At 41.0% G+C, this 25025-nt stretch overlaps 3 protein-coding genes across 3 annotated transcripts in view; 2 read left to right on the top strand and 1 right to left on the bottom strand.

Annotated features, from left to right (window-relative positions):
- The first annotated feature begins 1645 nt into the window (after window positions 1–1645).
- Window positions 1646–3137, top strand: LOC136970685 (zinc finger protein 426-like). The gene is made up of 2 exons (XM_067265151.1): window positions 1646–1715; window positions 2193–3137. Exon 2 carries the CDS (start codon window positions 2195–2197, stop codon window positions 2918–2920), a length of 726 nt encoding a protein of 241 aa, XP_067121252.1. The 5' UTR covers window positions 1646–1715; window positions 2193–2194; the 3' UTR covers window positions 2921–3137.
- A 3885-nt stretch (window positions 3138–7022) lies between these two features.
- LOC136970706 (zinc finger protein 493-like) overlaps window positions 7023–25025 on the top strand; it is a 57350-nt gene continuing 39347 nt past the window's right edge. Inside the window, 5 exon segments of the mRNA XM_067265173.1 lie at window positions 7023–7060; window positions 11921–12157; window positions 20276–20598; window positions 20663–20838; window positions 22163–22851. Coding sequence (XP_067121274.1) covers window positions 7023–7060; window positions 11921–12157; window positions 20276–20598; window positions 20663–20838; window positions 22163–22851 — 1463 coding nt within the window.
- LOC136970670 (zinc finger protein Gfi-1b-like) lies at window positions 21286–23096 on the bottom strand. The gene is made up of 4 exons (XM_067265130.1): window positions 22886–23096; window positions 22598–22801; window positions 21973–22521; window positions 21286–21599 (listed from the first exon to the last, which is right to left on the bottom strand). The coding sequence occupies exons 1-4, from the start codon at window positions 22995–22997 to the stop codon at window positions 21337–21339; spliced, it is 1128 nt and encodes a 375-aa protein (XP_067121231.1). The 5' UTR covers window positions 22998–23096; the 3' UTR covers window positions 21286–21336.

The following is a 25025-nucleotide window of genomic DNA, read 5'->3' as shown; positions in this document are numbered from 1 at the left end:
TGTCTGACTCTACAAGTGACTTCTTAGTACTTCTATCTGCTTCATCAGGAAGTTCTGCAAGAAGTTTTGAATACAAAGAACAGGTATATTGTCTTTGCAAACAATTAATTACACAAAAATGAAAAAGAAGTTGAGAGAAGAATGCACAAACTCAAAGAAGTGGAGAGCCATTAATAAGACAAAAGTTGCTTATTCGGTCCATTTGTCACAGTGCAAAAATAAGCGTAGAATGAGGTATGACGTCGAATGGGTTTTTAGAATGTGCACTATTACGGATTAGGCCTAGATTATCTGAAAATAATGAGTTTAAGAAATAAATTTATTCTGCTTCCTGATTGTTCTACCCTAAGTACTGCATCCGATAGATTATCGACTAAATAAGAACTCGTTACGTTCCCTCGGAATTACTAGGAAACTCGGAATGACTAAACCATGCTCCAAAGACATTACAATTATATACATTTGTCATAAATTGATTATATCAAACATCTTTTAAAACTTCCAGATGCTAAGGTAAAAATTATAATCTTTAGCCATTTCTGGCCGTGGAGGAAAAATTGCCATTGGGGCTGCAAAATGTTTGAAAGCTCGTCGGAGCCCACGTCGACCCCAACGGTTTTCAGAAAATGTCGGCGTATTTGGCAACGTGGTACGTAACGTATGATAAAATTTGCCATTACATAAATTTTATAAAACTTTTTAGAAAGTAAGTCACAATTTTTGTAACAAATACTACATTTTCAAATCACTCGCAGACTTTTTAAACTTCCATTATTCTAAAGCTGGAACAGTTTTTAAAAAAATCATTTTTAACCTTTGCTTTCTTATCCATGTCTATTAGTTACAAATATTACTTTTCTCTGTAAAGATCTCCTCCCTTTTGATTTGTATGCCACTGCATACAAATCAAAAGGGAGGAGATTTTTACAGAGAAAAGGTGGCATTAAATTTGGCTCACCAGTGGCCAAAAGTGGTCTTTGTTCCCCGAACACTGGGAGTTCGATCGTGGGTTCACGCCTCGCTCGGACAGTCTGCCCACGTTGAGTTTTCCATGTTTTCTTCCTGTCCGTAATGCTTAAATAGGGGCCAGATTCCCTTAAAAAGACCTCCCGGAAGGCACAGATCACCCAAGTGTTGCATTGCCGTAACTAAACAAAGAAATCAAATTTGCCCGGGCACCACACAGCACCAAAGCTGTACTGTGCCCAGGCAAATTTGCATTAGGAGTGCCCCATTTACGGTGACTTTTTGAAGAAATATTCTCCGACGAAAGATAGATTAGGGGCCCCTGTTTGCCAGGGTTCCAGCAATTGCCCTTTTTGCCCATAGGATAACATATGGAATTTGGTTGTTAGAGTAAATCAGTGGGGTGATAAACATTTTCTAAGCTTTGTAATGCAAAGCAATTCCAAAATAATATATAGTTGTGTGGGATGGTTTAATTATTGTATACATTTCGTATTGAATATTAAAATACCTTTAATAATTAATACAATTAATTTATATAATGATTTTGAATTTTGTAAAAATAAATAAATAAAGCGCGACAATTCATTTTACTTAATTCAAATGTAACTGCTCGCTTTACGTCTGCATCCTACCGCAGCGCTCCTAGCGAGCGAAAGTGGCTCTAAACAGAAAATTCCTCTCTGGTTGCCGGCCGTATTATATAATAACCTTGATTCGACGAGAATGGAATCGGGATAAATTCAGAGGTAGAAATTATTTTATTAATCTCTGTTATAAAATTTATAATATAACGCCGGTTATATAATAAGACTTCGCCATTTTTTTAAATCGGAAAATTGTCGATTTCTTCCAATCGACGTTTTCCTTTCGTGGAATCGTATCGTGACGTAATCATAATTATTTGAAAATTACGATCGGACGGAAATGGCTGTTACCTATTTTCTCGTTATATTTTTAAAGTTCTTTAATATATAAATATCCGAAAAATAAAAAGTATTAACCTTTCGATTAGTTAACTAAATCGTTTAGCCGAGTAGCGCCCCCTCTTGATGATTTATTTACAAATCTATAATTGAACCTAATTTGGAAATTTGATTATCGGGCATTAATGTATAATAAAATGATGGATATAAAATATTATTCAATATCTAAAAAAAACAAATCTTACAGTCGAGTGCACGTTATTATGTCTAATCGAAGTTTCTTAATCTGGTTGTTTTTAGGTATGACAGATTGCTCCAGCAACAATTCGGTACGAGAGGAAAGTTCAGACATGAAGCTGTTTAGTAGAGACAGTCCGAAATTTAAAGTGTTATGCCCCGTGTGCGGTAGCGAATATCGCAACATTCCTTCCGTTCAGATGCATCTCGGTTCTTCTTCTCAGCCATTTACTTGCGGAATCTGCGGGAAAGGACTCAATTGCGAATTCAATCTAAATTATCATCTGAAGAAGCACACGTGCGAAAAGCCCTACGTTTGCGAAATATGTAGGGAAGGATTTCACATATTTCCTGCCCTAAAGGTTCATCTCAGAGGACACTTGGGTGACGAACGTTACCGTTGCAACCTGTGCGACGAACACTTCGTAGTCGGAATCGATTTGAAAGAACACCTGATGCGACACATCGGTCGCAAACTGTACGATTTCGTGTGCGTGTGTTGCGGTTGCTCTTTCGCGCGCCATTCCGCTTTCTGCAGGCACAAGAAGTGGTGCGACGTGAAGTTTAAGAGGGAGCTCATCTGTAGAAGTAGATGCGCCGATAGACCATTTGTCTGCGAAGTGTGCCATATCGCTTTTCAGAGCTTCAAAATATTAAAGATGCACCTGGAAAAGCATTTGGGTACCAAGCCGTACCGATGCAACCTGTGCGAAGAACAGTTCTCCGACGGGCTCGACTTAAGGCATCACCTGGTGGGTCACGTGACCGGTAGGAAGTACGATTCCGAATAGATCCTAAAGAATTTCCTGTGATTTGAATTCGAATAGTCATAGGTGGGTATTAAGGATTTAAATAAGAATCAAAGAATAGTAACGCGCATCTTGGCGTGTTTATGTGTTTTACTTGTATATTTTGTGAACGGACAGAAAAACACGGCACGAGTATTCGCGTTTCTGTGTAAATTATGCATTTAGAATGAATGAATAAATTTTTCGCGAATTAAAACAACGTGTTTTCTTCAAAAGAATATCAAATATAAAAAAAATTTCTTTAATAGCATTAAGCGAGACGTCTTTAAAGTATTGTCTGGTTCACTTCATCACTTAGTGTAGTTACAATGGAACGAGTAATGCGAACATTTATTAATATAAATTTGGTCTTTCGTCGCTCTCTAGTCCACTCGTTTTGTAGTGGATCAGTGTTCGATTAAGCAAATGAGATGCAAGACTAACTTTTATTTCATTGGTGAAAATGCACTACAAAAGGCTGAAAGTGCTGGCTTATCTGCCTGTTCCTTGATCTCGAAAGTGCACATCCTGCAATTTTCCAGTCCTTGCAACACGATTTGCCCGAATACCTGAAGAGCCAGAAGCTGGTCAAACACAGACAACAGTGGCAATAGCACTTGCACATCCCAAAGCGTGATTAGGACTGTAGAATTGCTTTCAAGAGACTGGCACAGTACGAAGATGACGAGGGCAGGGTCGCCCATCTGCCACAACAGCGAGATAATCGCTACTTGACCTTATTGGCAAGAAGGAACAGGCGCAGCAATGCCACAGAGCTGTGGGGACGGTTTCTTGTTGCCACTAGACGGATATGCACCCAGACCATACGAAGTAGGCTCCACCGTGTTGGACTGCGTGCTCGGCTACCAATGGTATGCATTCAGTTATCTGCCGAACACCTTAAAACCCGTAGAAGGTGACTTTATGAGCATCGTTATTGGACCCGTGATGAGTGGTTAACTGTCCTCTAATGAGTCGCGGCTCAGTCTGCAGCCTGACAATCATCGTGTCCTGATCTGGCATGAACGAGGAACACGGGAAAATCCACGTTTGATGCGAGAGAGGGACTCCTTGGGTAGCGGTGAAATCGTGGTGTGGACTGGCATCAACATTGGTGGTCGTTCCGACTTTCACGTCATCAGAAACGGATCGCTGACTATTGTCAGATATCGAGATGAGGCCCTGCACCCTATAGTGGTACCCTATGCTGGAGCGGTTGGAAACAACTTTTTTTTAATGTTGAGACCATGTATGAAAATCTTAGGGATGATAGGTCCCGATTAACTATATACGAACTTCCCGATCCAAACCGGAAGACACGTTATTTCAATTCAAAACTTATCCCCTGAAAGCTGTTAATAAATGACCGGCACAAACTCTATTGTTAAAGGGAAAGTATGATGTGCAGGGGCAAGCTAATTTGAGGTGGAGAGCGCATATTTTAAATTATATAGATTAAAAATTGCATCCTGACATTGGCTTCACATTAAAATCGTTGGAGTAGCGCGGAAATTAGCAAATTAAACAGTAATGTTTAACTTTATTGAATTTATACGCGATAAAGAAAAGAATCATCATTATTGTACCCTTTACTGAACTACTGTACATCATTCTTATTTATGATTTAATTATTTAATAATAGTTGAAGCACAGGAAGATTGATGGTATTAAATTTTAGTGATTAAAAGTCGAGGGAGATAATGGAGGTCTGACTTCGTGACGATTTTACTGGGTTATTGGCATTTTACAATTTCCTATAAAAAAAAAAAACATCCCTACCCACTAAATTAAGCTCTTTTTATATTTATTTTTAACTAATTATAAAATGGCAAAGTTTTTAAATACAATATGGTCAGATGGCGCCACCAAATATTGCCGGGAATGTTAAGCAACTCGTTGCTGGACTTTTTACTGATTATTCTGTGTTGGAGCGATATTTTACATATAAATTCTTGCAAGGATTGCGCGAATGAATTAGGGTGGTTTTTACTTAGTTCTCAGAAATGATTAAAGTTTCTACAAACCAGAATTTCTGAGCAGACAATTAAGTCAAATCTGCTTCTTTTCCGGATTTTGGACCGTTTTACAAACGCTTACTAGAACGACAGAATGTCGCTTTTCGGCTTTTGTATGTTTGTTTTCGCTTTTGAATTGCCTAGTGATCCTCTTTCTCAGCCATCCACGAGCTTAACTCTTGAATTTTCAATCGGAAATTCGGAGAGAAACGAATAATAGCCTGCTATAAATGAGTATTGTCGACCTAGATACAAGAGTAGCTTACCTGTGTGATACTCTTATTTGAATATACAGCACCAATTCTAGTTTGTTTCAGAGCAATAACATAGGATATATATTACTACAATTTATTACATATATATATAACTTATTTAGTAAGGGGAGGAACGAAAAGGTCACGAAACAATGGCACTTCACACACCGCCTTCTTAATTGTTGCAATTTAAAACCCGATGTTATACTAAAAACCGAACTGAAAAGTTCCACTCTATGGTGAATTTCTAAAGAGAGGAATAGCGTTTCTCTCACAAATTGTGGTTCCCTTTCAAAGGAAACAATCGAGAAGGGTCTCAATTGTCACGGTCGGAGTGTGTTTCGTGTTTCAAAATGAAAGGAAAATTGACAGTTGTCGCCACATGCAAAATAATAACTATCATCGTTTTTTAAATTCCCCAAAAAACGTGAAGAAAATATGAGAAAAATCCCTCCTCAATTCACGTTTCGAAACATGAAATTATCCACAATAATGGCGGGGAATCACATCCTTTGGCATTATTATTACGGCGAATTAACTCGTCCAATAAAATGGATCGATTTATAAATTGATTTGAACGGTCGTTAAAATTCGTTACAAAGAATCATAGCTCTGGTATTTACGTTTTTTTTCAGATTTTCGATAAGAAGTAAATAATAGATCTTTCGTTTTATCGATCGCCTCGTAGACATTCAATTGTCTTCTTGTACTAGTGTGTCTTTGAAGGAAGATCGATCGCTCCGTAAATCAAAAATACTTTACAGTAAAAATAATAATTAAAATTAAATGCTACTCCACTCGCTTCTTTCACTAAAATCTGCATTTGTTTTGTGTATTTCTGCGTTTGTTTCGGTCGGGAGCTTTTCTCCTGATCAGAATTTGCGGTAATTTTTAAAAAAAAATTGACGTGAGCATCCCAAGGGGTGATCTGTGAATTGTCAAATGTCATCGATTTTTTCATTTGTCAGTTAACTTGTGAGTCAAGCAACAAAAAACAATACAAGAGTACAAGAATTCTCGTCAACCATCTTTGAATAAAGTCGACGACGCCGTCTATTCGGCGCTGTTTAGTCTTAAATTAATTGTTTTCCTTAAGTCCTTTGTTTATAAGACATATTTTAAAAAGTTTTAAGACTAATTATGAGAGTTTTCCTCCTGTAAAGACTTAATTAAAAGGCTATCGTGTATCACGTCATCTACGATGTTACGGCCTTATTACGTGACGTCGTCGTCATTTTTTTTTTAATTTGGTACAGAACTCGATTATCCTTAATTAATATTAATACGACATAAAGAATAATAATAAGAATATAATTTTGGTCTTAAAACGTTATATAAATTTTGATAATATTAAATTTTAAAAACGAAAAAAGAAACACTAGAGGGATTTTTCTGAAAACGACCTCTAGTAGTCGAATAAAATTTTAAAAATAGTTTAAAAACTTTTTTAAAACCGATGAAATGATTTATTTTCGTCTCCACAGATGGCGCTAGATAAAGGATGGGGTTAGAGGGCGTGGGGTTTTCGTTAGCACGTGGCGAGTTTTGGGGGGGATAAATCGAGAAGTTTCAACACGCGTGTGTCATTCGAAATTTTATTACTATAAGCGGAAAATCACGAAGCTTCCGAGGTGTACGGGTTATATGTAGATTTTCACGCTAACTTGTAAGTAGACACAATATATGGACACTAGAAGATGTAAAACTGGCTCAAGACCCTCTTAATCTATAAATACAGCCGCTTTTGACTGTGACACTGGCAACTAGTTAATAGGGTAATAGGGATCATCACGTGATTCATTTTCGAACGGTACATAGATCAGCTACCCCATTACAATGGCATCGTCCGGGGGCATCGTCCTGGATGCACCGAGGTTAACGAGTCGGTGGCACAGGTGGGCAAACAGAATTCGTCATACCTCCCGAACAAAGAGCCCGGTCACTGGAAGCTCTTCGAAGACAGCCCATTTTGCGCGTGGCAATTTTAATTTAATAGGACATATTGCCGTAATTATTTTCTATGTCGTGCCCCCTTTAATGCCTTTACTCGACACCCTCATTGAAAACTATCCGAATGTTGTGTTTCCAGCAGGAGTCCGACTTTTTGATCGCTTCTCGGAGAAAATCTTCTTCCTGAGATCCTTAAAAAGGAATCCTTTTTCCAAGGATTTTTTGTTTCCCGCGGCATCATTTTGATTGGATTAATGGAAAAGACAACACGACACTACTAATATTAAATGGTTTTATTTGCTTTCCACTAGTGGGAGGCATCGTCATTAACTATTTTTGATGGGCGGGAGAAGACCATGCAATAAGAAGGCGATATGCCAAAGGGATGATTTCTTCTGGGAGAACTTTGTGTGGCAAGATTGCTCCTATTTACGTATTACACGTGAAGAAATTCAAAAAACTCTACACGGTTAATCTGGGCGAATCTTGCTCCACATACCAGTTTTATCCACTCCGATAAGACTGTTTTATAAAACGTCTTCGGTAGACATCTTTGATCTTTTAACCACGTCTGGCACAACACGAAACCACCAGAACTTCAGAACTTTTTACCGTTATTTGTAGGAACAACGGGCTATTTTAAAATTGTATTTAATTAGGTCAATAAATAGAATGAATTCTGATAAATCGAGTATTATAAATTGTAAAATGCACATTCCTCCCTTTCGATTGAAGCTGGCAGCACACATTCTTTAAATAAAATGCTATCAACTGAACGAAGGGAAATGTACTGTACTGTACAGTACATCAAAATAATAATAAAAAGAAAAAAAAATGGCAACAGAAGAATCACACAACTTTCAGAAGACATTATTTATATTATTTTCCCGGTATATTGTTAGATTTTTATTACGTCGCTACATTTTCTTCTGTACTGTAAGCGCGAGTTCATCCGTCCTGTGTAAACCCAGCGGAAATCGATCTTCCTACGTCACACAATTAACTTAGATTCGTCTTTATTGTGGGCTACATTAAAAAATAGTCTATCCTTTTTTTGATTTTTTTCCCTGTTTAGTCGTTCTTTGACAAGATTTAGCATCTGTGCTAACACGGGCGAATTGTCGTGTGACATCTGTATTCACGTGAAAACGATTCCAAATGCTCTCTATCCGAGCGTTAACATTTGTTTGTTTGTTTTGTTACAGCTGTCGGCAGTCTCTTACAAATCTCGTTCTGCAGACATTGTCGTTTCTGTCTGCTTCCGATGACGTTTAACGTGTCAACTTCCATGATCCGCCATGCTCCCCCCTGGAGATAATTCCCATTTAGGACATAGTTAACGCTCTAAATTGGAGAGAAACGTGCCAAAAATAATAAAATCGCTTATATAAAAATAAGTAAATTCCTTATAGAAGAAGTACAGTACCTGTACGCGCGTAACAAAGCAGTTAATTAAAAGCATGTGTTTACAATTCCGAGAATAAATGTGAAATTATTGTACTGTACACCATTGCCAGTTACGGTGGCAATGTAACGCCTGAAATCTGGCACGAAATAAATTTAACCAACAATTATTTATTGTGCCATCGTCACAATTCAATTTTAATTTGAAAAATCACGTGACTTCCTAACCAGACCGGACGTTCGTATATAATAAATCGGGCCTTTTACCTTTATCTGGTCTCGAATTCCCTCTACCTAACTCCGTTCTCGAGATTAACGAAAGACGACGGACGAACAGACAGACGGAAAGTGGAAATGTATAAGTCTGCCATTTCAAAATTTCAGCCCAATAAGATACTACAAAAAGGAAATTTTGTATGTAAGCTTCTTATTGTTCCTAACAAGTAAGCAGCAGGTTTCTAATTGAACAGTAATTTTGTTTTATTCTACCGTTCCTAATTAAAGAACAGTTACTTTTCTACAAATTATAGACTAAAATACGTAACTGTAACACATGAAATATACGATTATAACTCATTTATCCTTACAAACATCAAAACATAATTTGCAAGTGTAACTGTAATTATGTTAGCGTATTCTAATGTAGGCCTATAAACGTAAAGGTCTTTATAAGGTAAGAAATGCTCGTTATAAACTCGTTGTACTCGTTAAATTGAGGTATATTTTTGTATTTTAACTTTAATAAAGAAAAAAAAAACGAGAAGCTAGAGTAACTCGACCGACGTCTACTATACTTACACCGCGTATTCATTAACTCTAGATTCATATTATGTAACGTATCCTATGTTAGAATCAGATAAATACTCGGGGGACGTGGGTTGCTGCAGACCCGACTTAATGACTAAAACAATCAAAGTTTGATCTCGTCGATATTTGTGACGTCTTCCTTTGTCGTCGCATGAATTTAACGAGGAATATTTGCATACGCGAGAGTTCGTAACCGATAGGACAATCGTTCCTGTGTCTTAGCTTCTATAAGGTATATTTTCCACTTTAATTTCTATTATATTTCTTATAATTACAATCTAGAAGGAAAGCGATGTGGAAATTGATCGTTCCGTTCGTCCGTATGCATCCGTATGTTGTGAGCCTTCTAAATACAAAATTTAGAAGGCTCACAACAGGTGTAACACTATCCGATCCACCCTAATTAAAGTTCACTCCCGTTTATACGTAATTCGAACCTCCCACGAGACGGCAAATTAAGAAACTTTGGTGTCATACAACCTAAAAAGCTCTCCATTTTTCGGAAGATCTGCCTCATTTGCATAAACGTAAATGTTCTTGTGTTGTTTTTCTCTGTGTTTTTCTACTCGAAACGTACGAGAAATTCAGATTTTCAACGAACCAAATAAAGAAATCGATTGAGTAAAGGAAGAAGACATTCGATACTTGGATCATCAGCAAAGCTAATTGGCTGTATTAAATAATAACGAAGTTAATAATAAATCGAGAAAGAAATATAGGATATATTAAAATAAAATTTTAAAAAAGAATAATACAAATTCATTTTTAAAAAATTGCTGACCAAGCTCTTTGTTAAATCAACTGTTAATGTAGTTCGTTCGGATGTCTATCGGTCAATTTTATCTCGAATCTAACCAAATTCATTTTTAAATTATTTTATTGTGACGTCATGGAGTTGCAATTCTAAATCATATTTTACTTTTTAAAAAATCACGCGACTTCCAGTCTAGACCGGAAGTTAGTATATTGGTGTCGTTAATCGGGATCTTCAGCCTGTAATCTTTCCATTATTTTAATCTATGTACATTGTACTGTACAGTACATTTGCCACTTCGCCACACCTGAGCCATGGCGCCTTTCTCAAATCCCTCTTCAGCAGTATCACCTACAGGACAAGAGCTTTAATTCGACAGCTAAACTGTATTTTTAACCCCAGTAGTTTACCTAAACTAAGTCGAACCCTCTTTCACTTAATATATAAGTGATCCTCTATCAAAATAATTCCAAAAAACACCCGAAAAGAAAGTTTACGGATGTTCACGCGGTCGTAAAGAGGTCCCTCTGTGGTAAAATTACATACACACCGACCACGTAATTCTCGTGAAATTTTAACACGGGATAAAGTACAGGCTTTAATATTTTTAGTCTTTAAACAAAATTCTGGGTTATTCACACTTAAAATCGGTAGAAAAGCTATGACACGAAAAGGAAAAAATATATGTCACGTGTATTGCGTCCGGAACAGTTGTTAAACACGAAGATTGGAAACACGAGGCAACAATTAAACGACAACGGGAGTCTCGTGACGTAATCGCTGCTTTCTGTTCTTTTAAATTAACTCGAAACTTGTGATTTGCTTTCGTATGTTAATTAACTTCATCGTGCGTTATTTATAGATATCGTCACGTGCTACACACGCTTCCCTCCTATCGATCCGGACCTTAATTTCTACCATAAATCTCCATTATGTGTGACATTCAATTTTTGCTTCCATGTGTTTAAACATTACCGTACCGTTTTTGGTTAGTTATGGTACGGTACTCTCACTTAAGGCGTTCCTCGAGCATCTAAACAAAGTAATTTCTTGCCAGATTTTTTAAAGTTTGTACTGTGCTTTGTGTAACTTCTAATTACTTTTGTTACTATTAGTTATTCCAGATTTACGGTAGTATTTTGTCCCGCGTAAATTATAATTTACGGGGCTTTTCCGGTTAATTTGAGCCGAAAATGTTAATTTTATCGGGGCACTTCCGGCGATGAATCTGGAGTTTTTTAAGCACCGCCTTCGTCGGTGTTTTAAGAAGGACCGATTTGATGGCAACGCCTCCTTTCCGTTTCGTCACGTCTAGAGAGCGATCCGAATTGCATTCTTCTCTCGTGTAAGGTCTTAAGTCCTCCTTTCTCTCGCGGCCACGCCCCCGATTTGGTTTCCGACGAAAACGTCATTTAAAACAACGACACAGATCGGCCATTTTTCGGCCGTTTGATCAATTCCTGTTGTGGATTAAAAGTCAATTATAGTTAATCTGTCGAATGGGGCAGAGTATAGTAAGAGAATAGTAGTTTTTTTTCTTCTTTGATTTTATTTAAGACGACGTTTCCGTCTGTCGAGCGAGGCCACACCCATCTTTACGCGATGAACTCTTCCACAAGCAATTAGCGGAGAAACTCTTCCTTTTTTACATTTTACATTAATTTCTAGTTCATTAAGTTCGTTTCTTTCATCATAAACGCGTCATTTTCCATTTCAAGATAAAGTTTTATACACATATATATATATATATATATATATGACGCAATGGCGGGGCGGAACAAACAGTCGGTCCGTTCAATCTCCATTGGTTCAAACGTAGAAAGCTCCGCCTGACGTCGCCGACGCGTCCAATAGCGGCGTGGTTCGTCGAACGGGTAGGACGAGGTAAGGGAGAGAAACGGAAGGAGGAGAGGAGCGCGGAAATCGGAGGAATCGCGGCCGACGACACGGAAGTCAAAAATGCCTCGTTCCTTCCTTGTCAAGAAGAGGTATTCGGGGCGGAAGGCATTCGCGGAAAAGAAAGACGTCGACTCCAACCAAACGGATCCTCTTCCAGGTAAGACTTTTCTGTCTCAATTTTCCATGTTACACTTTTTACATATTCGAGAGGTTTCCTTATGCGGTGACGTCGAATAACTTATACCACCCTCGAACGGTTACGGTCCCGCTTTTAATGTAAGATTTATCGTAGCTCTGGGAGTTGCAGTGACGAGTGGGGGCACGACACGCTTTGCAAGTCTGCAGTAACGGTGGCATCCTGGATCTGGAACGTGTAATCGTTTCCAATTACGTGGGCCCATAAGCCACAGATATTTTCGGTTCTACAAGCGAGTTTCTTCCCGAAGTATCCCGTTTTTAGGAACTTCACTGTAGTTACGTTACACCGTAACATCTACAGCTGTAAGAAAGAGAATTTTTGATGTTACGATTTGCTTTTCTATTGTAGTATCGCTTCTGTTACGCGCGACTTAGAAAGATCGTAGCTTAAAAGAAGAGAGCGTAAACGAACGGTTTACCTGTTGATTAATCTACCTTTCGAGCTGTAGAATATAGGTTAAGTCGATCCCGTAAAATAACTTTTGAAAATTCTTCCATGTTACGTTGATGGAAGATATAGAACAAATTTGTGGTGTAAGCGACTGGCGATGGGCAATATACTATACATCACATTACAATGGCCTACACTTTATGAATCATGCATGCGATGGCGTACGATAGCATTTTTTTTTTCTGACTTTATTGCATCCCTAAACGTTTGATAGCCCTAAAATTCTGCGGCGATAGGCAAAAGTAGAATTAATTCATTTGGAATTCTCGATCTATAGAAGGTTTAATCCGTGTTTTTCTCGCCTGGAAAATTCCCGGAAGTGCCTTTAATTTAATGGGAACGCCGCAAAAGTATTAAAGTTTACTCGGCGGTTAATTAAAAAAAAACGGCAGAGAGGGTGACGTAATCAATCCGGAATCCGGATTTGTCCGGATTGGTGGCGACTAAACGGTGGCATTTTCCATCGTTTCCGACTTTCCTCTTGTGTTCTGGCGTCTTCCAGTCCAGACGGCAGCTTCCTCTTCCCCTATAGTTTCTGTAGATTGGCGCGTGCCAAATTTCTTTCCATCTACCACGAATAGGGGAAAAAAGATCGGATGAATCGAGAATCTTCGCTGGAAATAGAAAATTTGGCCCTACGGAAGTAGGGCCAAATTTTCCTCCCTCCGCGGGCCATTTCTGGCCACTTTCTTGGATACGGAGTGAGGAAAGTTTTTCTCTAACGACACTTACAGCCAAGCGAGGGATTAGTGTAATACGATGGAATTTAATAAAGAAGGAAATTCCGGGAGGGTGGAGGCGATTCGAGAATGTGGAGAATTTATCTCGGCGTAGAAAGTTGCCGCCGTCGGGCGGCGGAATCGCAAACAGAAGACCTAGCAATCGAAAGTATAAACGAGAGGATACTTACCCGCATCATTTTTTCCAAATCCACACCAGATTTTCGAGGGTGCCACATCCGTTTCGCTTCCTTCTCCTTAAATCTGTTATAGGAATGATTTTTTCGCGGTAGGGTCACGTGCTTCCGCCAACGGGACAAGGTCACATCTACTTGCACCGCTTCCTATTCATCAACACTACACGGCTCGCACTACTCAACGCATTGTTTTAAATTAAATTTTTTCATTTCCTCTTCTCTAATGGATCAATTAATCTTTTCCTACAGCGATGAGATTTATCATGGTCTAATTGAAAGCTAATAAATAAAATTAAGGTTATTATTAGCCCCCTCATTGGATTCTGAGATCATCCCTCCCTCGATGATTATTTAGTGAAATGCGATTATCTGGACCGGTATCTCGCCTGCTAAATGTCCAAATTCTAGACCAATTAGGCTCGTTTGCTCAATGTGACCGCTTAAAATTCTTCTTTCTGTATACACTTATATCGATCTGTATATTATATAACCTATATTTCGGGGATCGGGCCAAAAACAATGAGTGAAAATACGTGATGTGTAGCCTATAGCGTAGGAAGAGTAGAAAATCACGAATAGAGGTAGGTTAAAAACCGTAGTATAGAGGTTAATTTTTGATTTAATTTAAAATTTTTGTAGAAGAAAAAGAGCTATGTAATGATTCAAGTAGCACACAGTAAATGGTTAAGTGTAAATTCGAGGAAGTTTCCATCCTCTTTGTACTTCTATTCCTGTAATTACGTGTGAGCAGTCTGTCTGTCGTGCACGCTATTGACAGACATTTTTATTTATCAAGAAGCACGGAAGTCTTCTTTGTAACAAGGGAGCTCTGATTTACATTACACCCTTTGTTGATACAGACAAAGAAGTTTCATTTATATACCTTTTAATATTATGAATAGTCTTTGAAGTGTATCAACAGATGCGCTTAATAAATCAATAATTTTGTACAATTAATTTATATAAATGAGATTTAATGATTCATATCATGTTATTGCGCTTATAAAAAGGCATAATTTTAGTAGGAGCCTAACTTTCGTGTACTTAACTACACCCCTTTGACCGGTTCATCGCCGAAAACACCTGATACGAAAGGAGTTAACGTCCCTTTCCGGTTTTAAATTATTTTTAAAAAATCAAAAATTACAAATAATTTTCCATTTTTCTTAATTTATTCTGCTATAGTTTGCTTTTCGTCTACAAATTAAGCAGTTACGCAGGTCTGTCCATAACGCTATAACACACTTCACACAAAGGAGTCCTTACATTATCATCATTTAAGTATGTTATGAACAGATATATACTTTTTTTGGTGTAATTTAACATACCACATCCTCTAGAATTCTGATATCTGGGGGGGGGATTAAGAACACGAATGTTTCGTCCAGTGTTTGCTCTAACGATCGAAAATTATACATAGGAATAGAGAGGATAAAAATGAATAGAAAACCATAGATAGGCGCAGTTTAAATTGTGATAGGGACAGGTAAAAATGTTAAAAACCATAAACAATGGTAGATTATAAACTATAGAGGGGTACCGCAGACACGGATAAACACGGCTAGAAAGACGAGATTATCCATTGTATTCTGTTAATTGTAGTGATACACAATCAGAACAAACAGATCGAAGATGTTTATCGAATCGTAGGGGTCCACTATTATAAAATAATTAATTTTAACAGTAGAAAATAGAAAACAAAGGGATTCAGGTTCGTATTAAAACCGACATACGAAAAAATTCGTTAAAAAAAAGTAGTTTCGTACATACTAATTTAACTTAAAAATTGGTATTTAAAAGTGAGATTAACAGTAGGACAGGATTCCACGTATTTTACAGATCAGCGGTAATTACAAGTTATATAAATTAAGTAGAAAAATGATTTACTCAGCTGCCTTGGAAGTTAACTTGTTTAACATCCGGATACCCGATTCTACGTTGTTTCTAGTCTTCAAACTGGAAATCAGACAGAAAATTTCGATACAAATGACATATTTTCTTTGTTTATATGGCCTCGATTCGTCAAATCCTGCCTGATTATCTCTGTACATTTTGACATGCCAGTCATAAAACAGTGACTGGGACGTGTTAAATCGGTCACAGACATACAGCCAAACGTTCGTTTCTAATAGTAGTTCATAATTATTCATCTGACAAGAGGCGAATTTAGGCACTTCTGTCCGTGAAAACTATGGATTTCTGTATTTAGGGCCTTCTACGAGAGTTCTACCATAAGAAATCGAATGGTGGGTTGATGCCTATTTTTGTATATTGGGAAAAATTAATAGCAAACTTGGATATTTTTGATTTAATCCAACAGAGAACACAGATGTAAATGACGGGATTACGCTACGAATCGCATCTGTGCCACGCGGGGATTCACATATATTTTAAATCCATCTGTTTGATCCCGCCTGCGGGGCGTATTGATTGCCGTCGCATTCACTATAACAAACATAATTACGCGTATAACGCGTTGCGTTATTGCATTCAATGTTTCTACGTATATACATATCGATTTAAAGAAGCTCCCAATGTCGTCACACGTGCTTACAACGCTTATATTGTGCTGGGGTAGACCCGAATTTACATGGCTTATAAACTTAAATATGTTAGGGCCTCGCGCTTTTAATTTCGTATTATTTGATGGAGTGAAAGTGCTTATTATCTAACATAACTTGGGCCTACAGTAAGGTTAACTTCACCCTAATATGGGGTAAGATATTAACGAATTGACTAAAACATTGTCCATCATCAGACTTGCTCATCTGTGGACTCGTTATTGGGAAATTTTCTCCCTATAACAAGCCCACAGGTGAAGTTTGACTCCTTATTTATGCATAATTAGTAATAGGTCTATAAAAATCTACTTTTGTATCTTGTGTGAAATATTTTGAATAACTTAATAAAAAAAAATTTATTCTTTCTTCTTTATTCTTTGTAATATTCTGGTGTATTGGTCCATTTATCAATATTCACGAATATTTTACCAATGTGACTTTCGCTTTAATAGAACTTTGTCACGCAAGTTACGCAAATGATAGTGATGTGTCATTGAGAAATGGAAATTTTATTTAAATCCGGCATATTGCGGGTCTGGTTTGATTCCTGACTCCGATATGAGAATCGGAATTATTATTGTAAACATGTTAATTAATTGTCTTTTCAAATTTCGTCGCAATTAATGTCGACTGTGACGAAACAGCGCGCTTATTACAGTATATTCGAGAGGCAATCGATTAGTAAACTGTCGATTGATAATCTTTAGATTTATCGTTAACTTACCGATAACTCTAACTTAATTTTTGGAAAGGAAAATTAGTTTTTAAAATCTGTTTCCTTCCTATTCCCCTCGCTTCCTATCTTTCTCATTTTTCCCCTCCTATCTCTTCTCATTTTCTCCTTTTCCCCTCCTATCTCTTCTCTCATTCTCTCTTTTTCCTCCCTTTCTCTTTTCCTCCCTCTCTCTTTTTCCCCCTTCTCTCTTTTCCTTTTCTATCCTTTTCTTATTCTCTCTTTTCTTCCCTCTTTTCTTTCCCCTCCTATCCTCCTACCTCTTCTCTCATTCTCTCCTTTTCCCTCTTCTCACTTTTCCCTTCCTATCTCTCTCTCATTCTCTCTTTTTCCTCCCTCTCTCTTTTTCCCCTTCTCTCCTCTCCTTTCTTTCCTTTCTTTCCTCCTTTTTTTTCTCTCATTCTCTTTTCCCCTGTTATCTATTGTTTAGAAGACCGTCGTTCAGCGAGTCTATTTTCCATTGGCTCACTATCATAAATAGAGATTCCCATTCCGGAAATCACTCTAAACTCCGCAATATTGCACAGACGTGGCTAAGAAATATACTTGTGGCATTAACGTAGGACACGTTACACAGTTATAATAATAAAAAATCATTTCGTCGTAAAGCGAGCGGTCGTAAAGCGAAAGTATACGGCATATTCAGGCCTACACATAAAAGTATTTTACTTTTACTTTCCCGGCTGTCATATATAACAGTACAGCGATCGATCAAAAATAATAAAGAACCCCCAAATTTTTTTATACGTTTTTTTAGACTCAAGGGACCTTGAAACTTCGAAAGATGCAAAAGAATCGCGGGTTTTTCCTGCACGTATGGATGTTAGTGTGTGGGGAGGCACGTCTGGGTTCACCTAATTTGAAGCTTAATAACTCCTGTTATCTTTTGTCGAAAATTTCTGAAATTTTGCACACAAGTTTATGTATTAGGAAGGAGTGTTTCTAGAAATTTACAGAAAAATCTGGTCAATAGTTCCGGAGATATGACCCCACCTCCTTAATAGCCCCCGAACCAATCTGAAGATTATAAAGATAATGGTAGCAATTATTAGGGATGAAAACAAAGCTTTTTTAAATATATTGGCTAATATATATATTTTAAATGATAATTTAATCGATGTCTTCCTCAATCGATCATCTATAAATTATTTATTTTTACAAATATATTTATTCTTCTTATAGATAAATATAGTTTTAAATTGTATTTATGGAGTTACTCCATTTTTCAGTTCCCTCAGAGAGGACTTACAATCCATCCCTCGAGTGGTATCTAGCTAAGTATGCCTGTGACAATACCATTTATTGCTTCTGTATACAGTAAAGAATGCCTCTAGTCATAAACATTAGTCCAATTTGTTCAAATACTGGAACTATTCTAGATTTAGACTAATCTAGAAGTCTCCTAAAGGGTGCATTCGAAGAAAGAGGGTCTTATGTTCGAACCTGCAATTTGGAGTCACTCCTGACAGATAAAGAAAGTTAATCGAGAATTATCGTGCAAATCTCGTGATACAAATCACGGATCCGGAATATTATATCATGTTTAATGTGAATCGTGCAGGAATTTTTCGTGAAATTTATTGCATAAATTTGCAAATTAGAACGAATTTCTTGTGTTGTTAATGCGAATCCGGTAGTTACGTGGCGAGAAATTTTAATAATTCCTGTAAAATTTATTTGTAAATCCCTTCCTTGTAAATTCTTAAATATACAGTAAAACCTGTCCAAAACGGAACCTGCCTAAACGAAAAAAAAAATTCTTAGGTACCGTGCGATTCCGCGTTAGACAGGTTTCACTTGTATATATTGTAAAAGTGAACCGTCGACTTCGCTTTACGACCGCTCGCTTTACGACCTCCGTTTTATCACTATTGTAAACGATCGCATGAAGTGTTCGTTTACCTGTGTAATTTTAATTATTTCCAAGAACGTAACCTCAATTTATAAACCGAGCTTAGTGTAAATTAAGGCTCGCTTTACGACGGCTTCCAGAAATCAATTATTAATCAGATCGTAATACGGGAACGTTTACCGATTTTTAAACAATAAAACAAAATCAGTAAGTAGAATGCCAGTTTCTTCGAATATTTTGATGTTTGTGTGTATATTTGTAACCTGTAATATACGGCAAAAACCTATCTAAAACAGAAACCTGACTAAACGGGAAAAAAGTTCATCGGAAGAGGGTGATTTTCTGTGTTAAAAAAAGAAAGACAACCTGTTCAAAACGGAAAAATATTCGGGTCCGGTTTACGCAGGTTCCACCGTAGCGAGTATCAAGTAACGAATTGTGCAAATATAATAATAATAATAATAATAGAGATTGAAAAAATCGATACAGGGGCACTTTTGTCGGACAAGTTTTGGCACGTGTTAAATCCACTTCGACCAATAAAAAGAGTGGAATCTGTTTAGAGGGGTACTCGTACAATTTTTCAACCGAGTAACATTTGTTAAATGTATTTTCCCGCCGTTCCATTGTAACTAAATTATAGTTATTTACGAAAGGTTCTTTCTGTCTCCTATTCCCTTTTCGCTTCTCAATAACAGGCGTTTGTATGATGTTAAACTCGATACAATCGCTCACGTCAGGCGGCAACCGGCTAAAACTGCCTCCAAGTCACGTATCCCTTCCTTCGATTTGCTTATTAAATTAATTATATGATTTTTTATTGCCTATTAATGGAAAAGAAAGAAGTTCTCCGGGACGAAGGACGAATGCCGCGACGTCACACGCGCATACAAATGGGTCCTGTGACGAGACAATTGGAAAACCCAGATTCCACGGGGTCGTTGGCTTCTTCGATTTGGACAAATCTTGTTCCAGATTTTTTAAAATGTCGAAGAAGTTAATTATTTTCCAAACGGAGAAACATTCTTTCTGTTGAGCCCGTTCCGAAATCGGTAAAACAATTATTAAAAAAATAATAATAAGAGCCAAGAACTTTCTACATCTTTAAGATGCAAATCGGAGACAGATGGCGCGACCGTCGTCTTCTGAGATGGCGCGACAGTCGTCTCAGAAGACGACGGTCGCGCCATCTATCGGTCGTAAATGCGGCTAGTGGCGGGCAGGTTAAGATCGGTTCTAACCCGATTATCCGGGTGTTTTTTTTAAGTTTGCTCAGATACTTTCGGAGGGGAAGACGATCGCCGTTGACGAGACGAACTGCGACCTTCCGCTTTTTGCCCGGTTGCTTGTCTAAATCTAATTAAAGGTCGAAACGAAAGACAGACGCCGTCCGATCCCTCGGCGACCGTAACCCCGAGTCCGGGACCATTAAAAACCGCGTAATCCGTCTAATTGACGAGAAAACGCCCCGGTGGCGCCATCCCCGGACGACGGACGAAAGATGGCCGTAGCTAATCGAATAAGCGCCTTTCTAATTGGCTAATTAGCCTTTACGTCTCTGCAGATGCGAGTTGGCCCTCGGCTCCAACCCTCCCGCCTCCCCCACTGAATGGTATCCTCGTCGGCCCGCACCCGAGCCACCGGCCCGGGAGGCGGAAGACAACGAATTCCGCGGGGCTCCCAGGGATTTTCCCGTCGTCCGCTTCCGACAGGGTTGCCACAAGAGAAACTTCCAGTGTCAGCAGTGCGGAAAGAGCTTCAAGCGATCGTCCACCCTGTCCACCCATCTGCTGATCCACTCGGACACCAGGCCCTACCCTTGCCAGTACTGCGGAAAGAGGTTCCACCAGAAGTCCGACATGAAGAAGCACACTTATGTCCACACAGGTGAGTGGTTTTGGGGCCTCCATCTTCCATCTTTGCGCCTTCTAACGGGGTTTTTTTCCTCTAGGAGAAAAGCCTTATCTGTGTATCGTATGCGGGAAGGCCTTCAGTCAGTCCTCCAACTTGATCACACACGGCAGGAAGCACACCGGCTACAAGCCGTTCGCCTGCGAAGCGTGCGGAAGGACCTTTCAGAGAAAAGTGGATCTTAGAAGACACAAGCAGACGCAACACGACGGATCAGCATGAAGATTTCGGGCCCCAACCGCATCCTTTCCTTCGGCCCGCATTTTCTACGGGTAACACCACGTCGTTTACTTACCGGACCCCTTTTCCATTCGGGCCTTTCCGGTATTCCAGGAGTTGCCCCTTGTACCCGGTTTTCCAGAACAGTGAAAATAAAATAGCCAAACCTCCTGCACGTTTGTTTGTCTTTCTTACGGGGGTGGGCTTTTCCGGAAAGCGTTGATACGTTTGTAGGTCGCCAGATGGCGCTAACGAGCAAGTGGCGGAGAGAAATTCGAGCGCAATTACAGTTAAGTGGCTCGAAGGACAAGGAAATTTGTAAGTGCGCGTCCGACTAACGAACATCATTTCCTGTCGCGAAAGACAATTCCATCCAAGAATTTCGTGGAAGATGCGCAGAGAAACGAGGGCTTTTTTTTCTTTTTTTATTATTATTTGCAACACGAAAATACACTTTTAAGACTATGTACAATACAGTGGGTAGACGCATACAAATCAGTCTACGTCCACCCCGGGGGAGACTCGACAACTAGGACGAAGATCTTCGGCGCACGTCTCCCTTCCGGGATATTCGATGGGGGTGCAGAGTCGATGTTGCGTCTCCCGGTGTCTTCTCAAGTCCACCTTACGTTGAAAGGCCCTGGGACACACGTCGCAGGCGAAGGGCTTGAATCCGGTGTGCTTGCGTGTGTGGGTTATCAGATTCGACGATTGGCTGAAGGCCTTTCCGCAGACGGTACACTTGTGTGGTTTCTCGCCTGAAAACCAAACAAAAGGATTACAAACGGGGGTAAAATGCCACCGAAACTCACCCCTACCTCGAGACAATTACAAACTACGTGACGTTTTCACTTTTTCAGAAGGGGGATCGGCAGATTTTCCCGATGCGGAAGTAACATCCATAGAGTTGTACTGAATTTGTAATGAATAATAAAACGTACCGTACCTTCGATAAGTTAAAATTCAGTTGTGAATTTCGAGTGTCGCGTAACAGATCCTTAAGCGCGCGGACCACACCCTCCGACTTAGATCCTTTAAAAGAAAACGTCAGCTTTCTCGTCCGAAAACGGGAACACGTACGAATCGATTATCCGAGCGAGAACACGAGACGAGTGGCGGGAAGATTCTCACCTGTGTGGATGTAGGTGTGCTTCTTCATGTCGGACTTCTGGTGGAACCTCTTTCCGCAGTACTGGCAAGGGTAGGGCCTGGTGTCCGAGTGGATCAGCAGATGGGTGGACAGAGTGGACGATCGCTTGAAGCTCTTGCCGCACTGTTTGCACTCGAAACTTCTTTCGTTGTTGTGTACGGCCCTGTGTAGGTCCAGGCTGACTTCGTGTCCGAAAGTTTTGTTGCAGCGAAGGCAGGCGAAAGGCCTCTGACCACCGTGCGATCTGCGAGTGTGCACTTCCAGTCCGTGGGCAGTGCCGAAAGTTTTTCCGCAATCGGCGCAAGCGAAGAGGAGGGCAGGGACAACGTTGGCGTTCTCTTCTCTCAGCACCCCCTTGCTGCGAGGGACCTCCGACTCCACCGTTTCGGCTATCCCTTCCTTACGGCTCGGGTTCAGCAGGGCCTCTATCGAGTAATCGGAAACGGGCCGACGGCCGACGGGGCCCGAACCGTCGACCAGGGGAGTGTTTTCTCTGGTGGACGGACTGACGCACTGAGGAACTTGCGCATCTGTCACAAAAACCAAAAATCAGACCAGGAACCGTCGCGCGAGAAGGAAAAAAACAAAGCGGGAAAGAACACTCACCTTCTAGAAAAGTTTCCGGAGAGGGGGGCCGGAGAAGGGGCGCGGAGATGGCACCCTCCGAGATGGGCCTTCGAAGATGATCGATGGGGAGAGAAGACGAATGTAGGCCTCGAACTAGGTAACGTAGGAGGAAGGCCCCGCACGGATCGAAGGAGAGTTCGGATCCCAGATGGAGGGGGAGCGAAGGAGCAGGGGTGGGCCAATCTGAAAAATTCGGACGAAACTCCAGTTAGATTCGACGAACGTCGGGAGGAGTAGAACGGAAGGGTGAGGAAGATGCGACTTTACCGTAACGTGATTCCGTCCGGGGATGAGGGCCCTTTCCGAGGAGAGGCGGTGGTGTTGGCCGCGGCTCTTCCACGGCGCTCTTCTTGTTCTTGACCAGAAAGGAGCGAGGCATGTTTGCCGGACGACCGGACGCGACTGCCGGTCACTCGCGCCTCCAAATCTTTAAATCGGCGCAGCCGCCAACAATTGCCTCGCTTTGACTCGTCCACTCACGTGGCGGCTTGGTTGCCTTGGCGACCGCGGAACCCGATTCGGCGCCTCGACGGGGTCCGCCATTGGTCGACGGGCGGGGAGAAGAGCGCCACCGGGAGGGACGATTCGGGATTGTTGCTAAATCTGATCGGGTCTGGACCAGATTGTCTCCCGATCTCGCCGACGACGAGAGCGCAACCCGTAAACGAATTGGAGGAGGGAGGTTGCGGACGAAGAAGGGACCGCGGAGAGGGGGGGAGGGGGAGATAACGCCGTCGGAATCGGTGATCACGCCCGGTTCTCGTTCTCGTTCTAGATAAATAGAGTGATAACCGGCGACCACAGATGGCACGTGGCACACGCTCGTTACGCCACCCCGACACAGAAATCACTCCCGCCTCGCCTTTTTAATTGCGCCTCAATTTTCCGTAACGACTCGTAGGCCGTTGCTACGGTTACCGGGCCGGTCCCCGGGATACAAATTTTCTGGCCAACTGCAGAAATCACGTATCCGACACGATCCGGGAGGGTGTGGATTCCGTCGCGTGATCCGTCGTGCGACACCCGTTTGGGAACAACGTCACCTGTCGCAGGACGAACGACGGCCGATAATTCGACAGATAGTCGAGTTTTCTTTTGTTTCAATTCTTGTAGGGACCTTTGGGGGCTCGGAAATTTCCACAAGTTTCCAATTAGAATCCCTAATTTCGGAGGAAGATGGAACCTCCGATGGAAGAAACTTTCGCTTGCGGGTGCTTCAGGTTTTAGCGATTGTCGTAAACTAGATAGGATTCAATTTTTATTCTGTCGAATCGTTAGTTGTAAGAGGTGACGGGGGAGTGAAAAAAAACCCTAAAATGACGCTGCAACTCACGGATAACAGCGCGCGCTGATGGCGCGTAGCCGGCGTGGACTGCGCGACGCGTGGTTTCTGTGAATTAGAGAGTCTTCCATTCGAAACGGGTCGTGGATGGTGGGACCTATTAGGTTCTGTGGCCGAGATTTACCGCCGAGAGGGCAAACGTCAAATGGCGTGGCAACAATAGGCCGCGCGTTCGCCAGGCAGCTGCGCGATCGGCAGAGCGTAGCGCCCGAAGAAGACGCCAGACGAAGAGCCGGCGCGGGACCCAAAGATCCCGTTTGCCAGGTGACTTTTTAACGCGCGTGGTCGAGCACGAACTGGGATCCCCTCGCAATGCCCCGGGTCCTAATCCGAAAGAAGGCGGAGGAGCGCATCCGACCCTTTCGGCCCCCGGGCGTCGGGCGACGGCGCGACGCAACGCGGGGAGACGACGCCGATACCGATTTGGCCAAAGCGCCAGGATTTTTCGATGTGGGAGCTTAAAATCTGGCCAAGTACGTGAAAGTCGTTAACGAAAGAAAGACGTGTGGAGAGAAGCCAACGAGTTTGATTTCGTGCGCGGCGCGTTTGCCTTGGTTTATATCGACTGCGCCGCGCCGAGCGAGACGTCGATCGGCTAAAGTAGAGCGAAGGTGTGATTAAACGACAGCATTTATACAAATTACGCTTATAACTCGTTATCGCACCTGGCATTTCGGCGATTGCGGATAAAATTTCGCTGTCAGGGATAAATCTGTATGGCCGTGTGTCGCGCGGACAGCGTATCGGGCCTCGAGCGCGCGCCGCTCCGATCGTCCGCGACGGCACGCGACCATCTGTCGAGTGATGTTAGGGGCCTAGTGGGCTCAACCGACCGCGACCGAAGTGCCGCGTGCGGAGCTTATCGGACCGAGTGGGAACGGGCGCAGGTGGCCGTCGGCAGATCGAAATCCGACACACTTAGCTCCTATCTCGACACTCGACGGTCTAAAGGTGGAGGCGATAAGAAGAAACTGCCACCGATTCCTCCTTCGCCTGGGGACGGAGCGCGCCAAGAAGGCCCGCTTTCGGCCGATTTACGGTGACGTCACACAAGCCAGTACCTTC

The sequence above is a fragment of the Centruroides vittatus genome, unplaced genomic scaffold (genome assembly GCF_030686945.1).
Source record: "Centruroides vittatus isolate TY-2023 unplaced genomic scaffold, ASM3068694v2 contig_2104, whole genome shotgun sequence".
In the NCBI taxonomy this organism is placed as follows: Eukaryota; Metazoa; Arthropoda; class Arachnida; order Scorpiones; family Buthidae; genus Centruroides; species Centruroides vittatus.
This window is presented reverse-complemented; position numbering and strand designations above follow the sequence as displayed.

Coding starts and splice junctions, on each gene's coding strand:
- LOC136970685 (XM_067265151.1), top strand. CDS start 2,195: ATGACAGATTGCTCCAGCAACAATTCGGTACGAGAGGAAAGTTCAGAC.
- LOC136970670 (XM_067265130.1), bottom strand. CDS start 22,997: ATGCCTCGCTCCTTTCTGGTCAAGAACAAGAAGAGCGCCGTGGAAGAG. Junction 22,802..22,885: donor CCGGACGGAATCACGTTACG/GTAAAGTCGCAT, acceptor CGAATTTTTCAG/ATTGGCCCACCCCTGCTCCT. Junction 21,600..21,972: donor GCACACCTACATCCACACAG/GTGAGAATCTTC, acceptor TTTGGTTTTCAG/GCGAGAAACCACACAAGTGT.